At 37.0% G+C, this 12536-nt stretch overlaps 1 protein-coding gene across 2 annotated transcripts; it reads right to left on the reverse strand.

Moving 5' to 3' along the window:
• Nucleotides 1-646: 646 nt before the first annotated feature.
• On the reverse strand, nt 647-4671 carry LOC132626855 (tubby-like F-box protein 3). 2 transcript variants are annotated; one of them, XM_060341868.1, is made up of 6 exons: nt 3705-4671; nt 2775-2862; nt 2492-2621; nt 2232-2411; nt 1635-2121; nt 647-969 (listed from the first exon to the last, which is right to left on the reverse strand). In XM_060341868.1, exons 1-5 carry the CDS (start codon nt 4002-4004, stop codon nt 1647-1649), a joined length of 1173 nt encoding a protein of 390 aa, XP_060197851.1. In that variant the 5' UTR covers nt 4005-4671; the 3' UTR covers nt 647-969; nt 1635-1646. The 2 variants fall into 2 exon arrangements, with proteins under 2 accessions (XP_060197851.1, XP_060197852.1); XM_060341869.1 differs by having other exon boundaries at nt 1635-2118; nt 3705-4670.
• Between the last annotated feature and the right edge of the window lie 7865 nt (nt 4672-12536).

Genomic DNA, 12536 nt, shown 5'->3' on the forward strand with positions numbered 1-12536 from the left:
CACTTATGGATAGTTATCAAAAAATACATAGAGAGAAATCTATCCAAAAACAACTGTTAAGAATTAACAGCGGTGACAAAAGTCTTATATAATCCACTAATCGAATACTCTCGAGTGTAGTAGTAACAAATACGTACCCGACCTATCTTGTAGAAGCTAGAAAAGTAGTCCAAATGTCTTAAAGATGTTGAGACAAATTTGGATTATAGACATGTAAAGGCGTAAAGCAAGTGATGTTACCATAACTAGAAAGCCGGGGAGACAGAAAGAAATAAAACTATATATTTACAGGACACACAAAATTTTGAAATTATAACATGAAACAAAGAGAGAAACTTAGCAGGCGTCTGGCCATGAAAACTAAATATTTTTCACTTACTTTATTTGAAATTTTGAAATTGGAGTTAAAGATGAAACTGTGTTTTGTTATAGTTTTTGCAAAGAATATTTATGTTTGATATGCTAAAAGTGAAAAAAATAAAAACCGAATTTTAGGTGCCATCCAAATTCCAAATAGAACTTCAGTGTCCCCTAGCAGCAAATTACTTGCTGACAAATTATGATAAATCATCGACGTTTTCAGCAGTTCCAAGCAGCAAATTACTTGATAAACACTGAAAGATAGTATAGAAGATACAGAAAGAGATAGAGAGGCAAGGAAGGGTATGAAATTCAAATGGCAACAACAGCGTTAAAGATTCTTCAAAATATGATTTCAAGTAATTATGTACAAAGAAACACGAAATGTACAAAATATGTTTAGAGGATCATATTTTTGTCTAATCTTTAGCTGCAACATTCTTTGGTTCTTCAGTTTCTCTCTCCCATTTCTGGTGTGGTCCTTGAGACAACATACAAGAATCAATGATATCAACTTTGGCATCTTATTTGGCATTTGCACCATTCTGGTGCTTCGCATTCAATCGCTTTTCCACTGGAACTATTGCACTTCCAAGCAACCACGCCCCGCTGTTTAAAGCGCACCAAACAAAAGCGAAGACGAAATTTAGAAGCCAGGAGAACATACTGAAGGTAACAACAACTTGGCACTACAACACATTATGTGAGACATGCAAGATACTTGAATTTCAATTACAACGGCGTACCACGTGAAACTTTTTATCTGTTCTAATCTTTGATTGTGCGTTATAAACCACCAAAATTCAACAAAACCGAACATCCTCCTCCCTTCATGTAAGTTGTAACAATGATTGCAAGCTTAAAGAGAACGTTAAGCCACAATTACTATGAATTCCCTTTGGTAATCAACTAATTACATGACCAGCTCGAAAAGCCTTGAGGCGGCAAAAACTAGAGGGTCTTTGCCTTCAGGGATTCACTAATACAAAATATGGACACCGATTATCTTTGGATATTAAAACTGAAGTGGAGGGGGAAAAGGAGTGTTAAAATCTCTCATCAAGGCAAAGCCTTCCCATGTAAAAAGGATACTCGAATCTAACTCACAGACGACCAAAAACAAGATTTTAGATTAAAAGGTTCAATACAAGTGACAAAGTTATAGAGTGAACTGATAAAAGTTTCCTCCTCGTTATCATAATAATTGTGAAAGACTACGTAATAAACTTGTTTGTAAATTTGAACTTGTGCAAGGAAAGAGGTAAGACCCAAACCTGGAAGACAAGTCATTCACAAGCAATTTTAGTGTCAAAGCTGCTAAGGCATATGGAGAATGCCTGGAATGCTGATAGTGGGTAGCGGTAATCCATTGTAAACATGTCCTTCCCTACTTTACCAAACTGCAAAATAACCTTCTCGTGTTCTGGTCCAGCCACCATACCATTCTCTGGAGAAGCCACCAACTGAAAGTTCTTCACGGAGGCGACAGTAACCCGACCATGAAAGTTCAAACACCAGCATTGGAGCTGCTCATGCCATCTGGGAGCCTTATTTTTCAGAACCAGTGAACCTTCTCTTTGAGTTTCTATAGGCCCGGATGAAGAGCGACTTGATTTGGATCGAAGACATCGACTTGGAAGAGAGGAACCCGAACCAGTATTGCCCATTAGAAAATCAACCTGGGTGGGAGCTATACCTCCAGGTTTAATGGCAGAAGCTGGGATAGCATCCATCACACAATGCATTCTTCTTGGCCCCCTGCTAGTTACATAACATGATTCACCTATCATTAGTAACCATTACTAGAAGAGGAAAATTGAAAAATTTAGTCCATAGTGCAAAGATATTTTGCAAGAAAATCAAAGCCTCACCTGGCTCCAAGTACATTCAACTCGTATGAAATATGAGCAACTTCATATGTTCCACCAGGCACTCTAGGATTCATTTGTTTTGAGCCCACAAGCCTGGTGGAACGGCTCTTCACCAGTTTGGCTCCAGCGTAAGGTAGAATAGAATCGTATACGGTAAACTTGGTTCCAAGGAAATTTGATCTAGGCAAAAGGAAAAACAATCCTTAAACACCGTCTAAGCTCTACCACTCACCCTATCAGCAGCAATAAGCAAGCCATACCTTAATTTGCCGATACAAGTGCCACCTCCCTTTGACATTTCATCTGCATCCAGTGATATAGTGTATTCAGTGCAGGTGGGCCTCCTGTACTTCCGAGCAGCAAGAAGAAACTTGCCATCATCAGCCAAGGCTGCCACAATAAACAACAATGTCAGATGATTCAAAACTTGAGGATGAGTTCTAGCTGAATACAACATCATGCTTCCTTCCACACAACCCCTCGTTTGAAAGGATAAAACTTCAAAAAATTAAAGGCCCAGATTCTTAAACAATAAATGCTCACCTTGAGTCAAACTGAGGTATAGATGATATGTCTGTGTTGCCTGGTTTCGCTTTATAAAGCACTGAAGGAGTGTGTCCCGTGGACCAGGCTGCAAAAATAGGGAATACTACTAAGAATACATGAAACAAAGATAAAAGTAATAATGAACTTCATATTTTCCTCAAAATTACACAGCAATTAGACAGTATGACTCATATCCAGTAAATACAGTGGTCCAAAAACTATCATAGTTGCAGAAAAATAAAACTTGGAAGAGTTGTTTAGAAAAATCATCAAGAAGATAGAATAGAGGCCACCAAAAACATGGAAAATGAACCAAAGAGTTGCCTAGTGCCTAAAATTTATCATTTCAATGGCTTCCTAAATCTTCAATCAAGCTCAACCTAAACCAAAGCCAATCTTGAACTTCAAAATCAAGCTATAGAACAAATAACAAATCTAATAGCCTGTTTGGCCAAGCTTATAAAATCAGCTTATTTTAAAAAGTACTTTTGATAAAAAAACAATTTGTGTTTGGCTAATTAATTTAAAAAGCACTTTTAAACAGTAATTAGTGTTTGGCTAGACTTTTAAAAAGTGCTTCTATGTGCTCAAAAATACTTTTCAAAAAAATAATTTTGAGCAGAAGCTTCTGAAAAACTGTTCTGTTACTCCCTAGAACCACTTATTTCCTCCCAAACGCTTGAACAAACACCTCACTTTTTTTTCAAAGCACTTATTTACTTATTGAAATAAGTGCTTTCAGGAGAAAAAAAAAATAAGATTGGCCAAACAGGCTATTAAGTCTTGAAGAAATGAAACAAAACCACTTAAACAAGAAAACTCCAAATCAAATCAACACCATAACCAACAAAATTACTTCTAAAATGAGACTACCTCAAATCCAAATGCAAATCAGAAACAAAATCACTTGAAAAGTGGATTCTTTACCTGTTTGACAGAAATAGGGAAAGTTAACTTGCCAGAAACTTCAGGAGTCTTAACCAACTCCTTCATAATGTCTCTCCAGCTCCTACAAACTCCAGCACAAGACACTACATTTTTTCTCAAAGGCCATTTAGATTCAGTATCTTCAATCCTTACAAGTACCTCTCTCAATAACTCTGAAGGCAAATTAGCCCAATAGCTCTCTATAAACACTTCATCAATCTCAATTCCTTCAGTTTCCTCTGCCACAGCAACCACTGAGCTGTGGCGACACCTTGACTTTGACCCATAACCCCACTTCATCCCACAACCCAAAAAATACTTTAAAAAAAAAAATACTCAAACAATGCTTACAAACTCAACAAAAACAGACCCAACTTACAGAATTTCATAAACCTCCCACAACCCAAAAAAGGAAATGAATTCTCAAACAATGCTTACAAACTCAACAAAAACAGATCCATAAGCTAGAAAAACCTCAAATCTACAATCTAAAATGCACCTTAAATCCAGATCTGAAACCCAAGATTCACCAAACACCAAAAAGATTGAATCTTTAACATATATGCATGTCTATAATCAGTACCCATCAACCAAAAAAAAAACTGATATGTGAACTAAAAACCAAAAACTGAGCTAAGACAACAAGAAAACCAGATGGGGTTTGAATTGAGCTGAAAAATTAAGGACTTGATTATTCACCAAACACCAAAAAGATTAAATCTTTAACATTCATCCACAACAAACACTGATATGTGAATTAAAAACCAAGAATTGAGGTAAAACAAGAAGAAAACCAGATGGGGTTGATTTTGAATAGAGGTGAAAAATAGAGAAGTTGATTATTCAGTATTGGTGAATGTTGAAGTGATAAGCATAAATAAAAGTGAAAGTGAAGATAAAGATTCTTAAAACATGCGCTTAAGGTTAGGATTTAAGGAGAGAGGAGAAGAGATATGGAAAATGTTTTGTGGGAAAAGAAAAAAGAAAGGATAAATAGGTGGGAGAGTAAACCATTGAGTCAAAGGGTCCCACCCTTCTTTCCCTTTCTAGAGTATTTCAGTAAGCGTTAAGCACAATATTTGGTAGAAATTTAAATAAGAAAACAAAATACACTTTTTAATCTATTTTTTCTACTAACTTAATTCGATTTAGCAACTATTATTACATTTTTGTTACTATTAATATGATATTAAATTAAACGTTCGATAAATAGAACTCGTACTATCACATAAAAAAGAACTCAAACAGTCTGATTAATTAAGGACTCGTTTGGATATATAAAATTTTTGCTTGTTTTTCAAAAAATAATTCGGATAGTCAATTTCTTTGTACTCCAACTTGAAATAAAATTTTGGAGTTTGGAAATTGATTCTAGTCACTTTTTAAATAAATGAAGTATTTCCTTACAAAACTTTAATATTTCGTTAAGTGTAATACATGTCTAAACAATTTAACATTTTAACATACAATTACTAAACGTTAAAGTACTCTAAAACATATAACAATTGAAAAGCTATCTAAACAACTTATACGCTCCATTGATTTTTTTTTGTGTGGTATATTGATAATCTAGTAAATAGAATAAATTAAAAGCTGAAAATTAGTTTTATCATTCGTTGCCTTTTAAGATTTGATGATAAAATGTAAACTACGGTGGAAACTTCCTAATTGTTAATTACACGAGGTTATCTAAATGGTAGTCCAAAGATATAACTAATGCAACTAGAGCCAAGTTGGTTCAAATAGAATTCATTAATTATGAGAAATAGAGTATAGATAACGTTAACTATTAATGCCCCAACTATAAGAAGAAGAAAAAAAGTCTTTGTATAATTATGAATCATAAATAATATGGATAGGATATTGACTTGAACTGGTATTATTATGGCGTATATGACATTATTAGATTTCAGATTAAAATCATACCAACTCATTTTTTCTAATAAACATGAATTAGCTCACTGAAAATTACACGGTACCTGATCTTATAAATGCAACCAACTCTTATTATCTATGTTTTAGTTTCTTAACCGTCGGTAGTAATATATAGGTCCAGTCTCACCAAATGTTCTTTTTACACTTTGCTAAATTTCCTTTGAGAATCAGATCGTAATTTTTTTCTTTTTTCTTTTGCATACAGATCCTAAAAATAAAAATTTTATTTCAAGAACAAAAGATCATATCTAAATTCATATAGAAAGTTAATTGAGTGGATCCTCATATTCTGGATTCCACCCCTTTTTTGTGCACATGATAATATCTGTTCTTTTTCGTTCGTTAATCAACCATCAAAATTAGTGTGATATGTACTTTACATTATCCTTTTTAATATTCACTTAAAACTATACTAAATTATTTATCTCTTCAATTTGTATGATGTTTCGAAGTGTATATATTTGTTCCGTATTTTTTTGCTCAACACTTTAGTACGTCCACTTTTCCTCCCTTATGTGATCAGGAGCACCTGAAAAAATACATGTCATTCTCCTTAGCCTTTTCCATCCATCTTGCCATCTATGCTCACAAATAAGCAATAGGCAAAAGTCATAGATAGCCTCTTAAATTTTTTCACATATTTCTCATGGCTATCTAAATCTAATCTTGTTCCAATTTAATACCTAAATCACTCCGAATTTGTATCATTTAGACACCTTTTGCTGAGGTGGCTAAAAACGTGTTCTTCACCCTCTTGAAGCGCGTGAAATGAATTCAAATAATATTTTTTCTTTTTTTCCCCATCTTATACACCTAATGATAGCCAACATAACCTAAATAATTAAAAAAAAAATCAAAAAGGCATCGATTCGATATCTCCCACATGAATCACGGAAAAGACATTGGCCCTTTTGCATCAAATCTGACCCTTTTCCCTAAGCAAATTGAGGCTCAGATGTATGTTATGATAAGGCAAAAGAGAAGCCAACGACGTCATGGCTGAAAAACACCGATTGCATGTGTGAGAGAAACTTCTCAATCACAGGCCATACCGGGTCGGCATGCCAGGATACGGGTCAGGTAATCTCCATGCCCGAATTAGTTTGCCCAGAAAATAGAAAAAAAATCATCATCACTGCCTCTCTGATAATTTTCAAAGCCATGATGGAGACCTCTCTCCCTCCATTATTTTCCTCTTCTCTCTGCAATTATACTTTTAAACTCAACCCATTTCCCTTGTTTTCTCTCCAAGTAAAAGAAACATTAGATTTGGGTACTATAATTTTCCCCGGTGAAATTTCATTTTTTCCGGCGAGGTTCAATCCTCAACATAAAAAGAAAATCAGATATGGGAATCAAAAAAATTCTGGCGTGACTTCATCTTTTCCGGCGAAATTGGTAGGAACTCTTTAATTTTTTTCGGCAAAAATCTCAGTCTTCTTCCTCGTACCAATGAAAAGTGGAATGGAGAGGAAGGTTACAATTGAGAAATGGAATGAGGAAGGTAAAGTGGTTGGTTGCTATGCTGGGATTGCTATGGCTGGGGATTCTGATGGTAAAGGGAGAGGGAGGGGTTTAGGTGGGGTGGGTTCGATGGGATAACAGGGGAAGGGTTTGGGTGGGCGGCGGCTGGTTAGCTTAGGATTAGGGATTAAGTTTTTTTTGTTTTTTTTTTAAACTCAATTCCTTTTTTAAAAATTTTTTGGACTAATCTGCCACATGTCATCATTTAATTGGTCATTTTGCCACGTCATCGCGAGTGTAATACACACATTTTGTGTTTTTTGCTGTTGTAAAAAAGGTGTCTAAATGGTACAAATTCAGAGTGGTTTAGGTATCAAATTGGAACAAGATTAGGTTTAGGTAGCCATGAGGAATATGTGGAAAAGTTTAGGGGGCTATCTATGACTTTTGCCTAAGCAATATATATCATCTTTCCCAAAATGTTTGATAAAAAAAATAAAAAAGGCAGCTCACGAAGTATCGTGTTTTACACGGGGTTGGGGAAAGGAACACATGTTGTTAACAGACGAATTTTGACTTGAAATTGATAAAGAAATGAAAATAATGAGATGAATGTAGAGAGAGAATTTTCACTTTATTGATTGAAAAAAAAAATATCTGGAATGTTCCGTCTATCTTTACAAATGATGTGGGCCGTGTATTTATTTTGACCCGGAAAACTTACTCAATCTAACTAACAAAGACTGACCCAATAAGTATATACACTGATAAATATAATACAAGTCAGCCCAGAATGACTAGGCCCAAATATCTAATGTGTAATTGAATTCTAACAATATCTAACTATATGATTGAACTCTAACACCCCCCCCCCCCCCCCCGCAAGTTGAAGGGTGGTGGCACAACCCCCAACTTGGCAAGATGTAGCTGATGAGCAGCACCATGCAAGCTTTTGGTAAGCACATCAGCAAGTTGAGTGGAGGTTGATATGTGATGCAGAGAGATCAATCCATCAGTGAGATTGTGTCTAACAAAGTGACAATCCAGTTCGATGTGCTTAGTACGCTCATGAAATACCGGATTCTTGGCAATGTGAATGACAGCCTGGTTGTCACAAAACACAGCAACAGGACAAGTAACAAGAAAGCCAAAATCAGATAACAGCCTTGCCAACCATGTGAGTTCAGCCACAGCTCTGCTCAATGATCTGTACTCAGCTTCAGCTGAGGATAAAGATACCACAGGTTGCTTTTTCGATTTCCAGCATATCAAACTACCACCAAGAATTATACAAAACCCAGTCACAGACCTTCTGCTATCAGGACAGCCCCCCCCCCCCCCCCCAGTCACTATCACAAAACACTTGAAGAGACATATCATAGTCATTAGTGAAAAACAGTCCATGATCAGAGGTCCCTCTGAGGTATCTCAGTAAATGAATAGCAACTTTCATGTGGGTAATACAAGGGAGTTGCATAAACTGACTCAGGTGTTGGACAGCAAAAACCAAGTCTGGTCGAGTGTGGGTAAGAAAATTCAACTTGCCCACTAGACTTCTATAAACTTCAGGGTTAGGTAAAGGAGTACCAACCCCAGCTTTAAGTTTTTCATGTAACTCTAAGGGGCAGACTACAGGCGAAGAGACATCAGAGTAGAACTCCTTAAGCAGATCAAGCACAAATTTTCTCTGATGAAGCAAAACCCTAGATGGAGTATATAATACTTCTATACCAAGGAAGTAATTAAGCAAACCCAAGTCCTTAATTTTGAACTGGTCATGGAGGAATGATTTGAGGGCAAAAATCTCACCAGAATCAATACTAGTCAAGACAATGTCATCCACATAAACAGCTAAGATTACTAATGAGTCCCCAGATTCTCTTGTGAATAATGAGTAATCATTAAGTGAGTGGGAGTAACCCCTAGTTTTAAGAGCCTAAGACAGCTTGGCATACCATTGCCTTGATGACTGTCTCAGCCCATAAAGGGATTTTTTAAGCTTACAAACTAAAGGAGCAGAGGAAGAGGTAGAATCAGGAACTGAAAGACCAGGAGGGATTTTCATAAACACCTCTTCATCCAAATCACCATGTAGAAAGGCATTATTGACATCCAACTGATAAAGGGGACATTGTTGCTTTACAGCAACAACAATAAGAGTTTTAATTGTGGATATTTTGACAACAGGAGAGAAGGTCTCATGGAAATTAATCCCCTCAACCTGAGTGTCCCCCCTAACTACTAACCTAGCTTTATATCTTTCAATACTCCCATTAGTTTTATACTTAACCTTATACACCCACTTGCACCTAATAGGCTTCTTACCATGAGGCAGTTCCACTATATCCCAGGTAGAGTTGGCCTCTAAGGCTTCAAACTCCTTTCTCATGGCATCCTGCCACTCAGGAACAACAACAGCTTGAGAATAAGTGAAAGGTTCAAGAACAGGTGATTGACTGAGGATAGGAGAGGAATCAGCAGCACTGGGATTTGAATTGGAGTTAGAGGTCTGACAAACATAGCCCTATAGGTAAGCAGGTCGATGCTTAGTTCTGGTGGAGACTCTAGGTGCAATGGGTGGAACATGAGGAGAAGAAGGGGCACACAGGGAATGAATGGGAAGATCGAAAGGTTGGAAGAAGAGAGGACTTTTTGGTTAGACGCGTGGAATTGGCTAAGCATTTTATTCGAACAAATATAGAGCTAGAATGGATGGTTTTGTGTCTATTACCAGTTCTTCCTCCTGAGTTGAGGCCGATCATGTTGGGTCAGGAGGTGAAGACTGTACTGGTGAGGAAGGAGAAGAATGTGCAGAAGTAGGAGGACAAGAGGAGTGGAAGAATGTAGGAAGTGGAGTAGGATCATCAAAACAAGCTGGAGGAGGAAATGTGGAAGGAGATGATGAACCAGTTGGAGAAGTACTATATGGAAATATGTGTTCATGAAAGATGACATCCCTGGATATAAAACAGGATTTAGTGAGGAGATTATAGAGCTTGAAACCCTTCTTGGCAAAAGGGTAGCCTATAAAAATGCAAGGATTAGCTTTAGGGTGAAATTTATCTTGATGTGGTTTAGGAACAGTGGAATAGCACAAACATCCAAAAGCCTTAAAATGATCATAGGATGGGGAAGTGCCATATAGAAGTTCAAAAGGGGTCTTATTGTTAAGTATAGGAGAAGGGAATCTAATAATGAGGTATGTGGCTGTAAGAATACAATCCCCCCAGAATTTAAGGGGAAGATGAGACTGAAATAGTAGAGCTCTGGCAGTATCCAATAGGTGCCTATGCTTCCTCTCCACAACCCCATTTTGTTGAGGGGTGTGTGGTCAAGAAGTTTGGTGGATAATGCCATGATTAGAGAAGAACTGAGATCTAGAAGTGCTGGAACCTAACTCCAGAGCATTGTCACTTCGAACTATCTGAACCTTGGTGTGAAACTGAGTGGATATCATACTGAGAAAAGCCTTAAGGATGGTAAAAGCATTGCTTTTGGCTCCTAATAAGTGTGTCCAGGTGGCTCTAGTGTGGTCATCAACAATTGTAAGAAAATATATGGACCCATTATAAGTGGAAGTGTTAAATGGACCTCAGGTATCAATGTGTATAAGATGAAAAGGTGAAGTGCTCTTAATAGAGCTATCAGGAAAAGAGAACCTAGACTGTTTGGCGAGAGGACAAATGGGACAGTCAAAGGACTGATTAGGAGGGAACTGGATCCAATGGGTGAAATAGATTTCATTTTAGAGAAAGGTAAATGACCAAGTCTATAATGCCAAACAACATCAGTCTTATTCATATTTACATTGGCAATTACATCAGTAGCATGAGAATCAGTACAAACATTTGCATGCATACTAGGAACATTAAGAACAGAACCAGGAATTGTAGAAAGATTGTCTTCAAAATAAGAAACAGATGAAGTATTTACAGAGGAAGACTCATATGCTAATGCAGCAGGAAGATGGCATAGCTTGTACAAGCCACTGTCAGCCCTACCAAGTACCACTAGCTTCTTCAGAGAAGGGCCCTGTAAAGTACATGCAGTATTGGTAAAGTTAACAGAATGACCAGGTTTGACAACAAGTCTATACACAGATATAAGGTTGTGCTTGAAACTAGGAATGTAGAAGACATTATGAAGCACAAGGTCAGGAAACAGAGTTAAGGATCCAACATTTGTAACCTTAACTTTGTATCCATTTGGAAGGGACACTAAGTATGGCACAAGTAGAGTTTGTAGGTTAAAAAGCAAAGATTTATCAGATGTCATGTGATCAGAAGCACCAGAATATATGATCCATATAGTATTTTCTATCTTGGTAAGTAAACAAGTTCTGAACCTATCCTTATCAGGCAGCAACTTACCAGCAAAATTTGCAGATCCTAGGAAATTGGAAGGTGAAGAATTTGAGATGTGAGTCTGCTGCAGCAGGGACAGTAGCTGAGAATGTTGTTCCTGGGTGAGACCAGGCAATACAGGAGCCTGCTCTGATCCTCCAAGACCAGCAGAACAACTAGATCCCCCAGAATTATCATGAGAGGTGTCAATTTCAACATGAGCAGCTGACTTTCTAGGACCATTGGTCTTAGTGAATTTGAAATTAGGAGGGAAACCATGAAGCCTATAGCACTTATCAATGCTATGTCCAAGCCTCTTGCAGTACTTGCATATGAGAAAGGATTTTGCCATTGAAGGGAACTGGTACTAAAGATGAACCTAACATATCAGAGGAGTGAACATATAGGGGATGACAGGGATGCGTATAATCATCGGGGTGAAAGGAAGTACGAGAAACATGTGTAGAATCAGATAAAGGCACGGAGGAAACCCCGCTAGTAGCAAGAGGCTCGATGTCGTTTGTCATGATAGTCAAAACAAGGAATCAACAAATTGCACACCGCAGATATCTAAAAACCAATAACTATCCATGAATCGAAAGCTATTCACCAATCAAGTAATCAGTAGCAAGACAAACAAAGTGTGAGTCGAGAAATTTACCGATTGAAAGCTGAACCAAACGAAAACCTAACCTCGAGAACATATTCGAAATACGAAACCACCGATCGAGGGGCAATGCACAAGTACTAACTCTCAAATTTGGAGATTTGACCGATTTTGAGCAGGAACAATCTCAAAATTTGCGGAAAACAACTAAACAGAATCCAAAATTACCAAACTTTCACAGAAAAAATCACAAAAAAATGATCGAGGGTAATATTGCACCACTCGTAATCACTAGATCTATCAAGATCTAGGCTCTGATACCATGTTAACAGATGAATTTTGACTTGAAATTGATAAAGAAATGAAAATAATGAGATAAATGTAGAGAGAGAATTTTCACTTCATTGATTGGAAAAAGAAAAATATCTGGAATGTTCCGTCTGTCTTTACAAATGATGTGGGCCGTGTATTTATTTTGACCCG

Source organism: Lycium barbarum, chromosome 2 (genome assembly GCF_019175385.1).
Source record: "Lycium barbarum isolate Lr01 chromosome 2, ASM1917538v2, whole genome shotgun sequence".
In the NCBI taxonomy this organism is placed as follows: Eukaryota; Viridiplantae; Streptophyta; class Magnoliopsida; order Solanales; family Solanaceae; genus Lycium; species Lycium barbarum.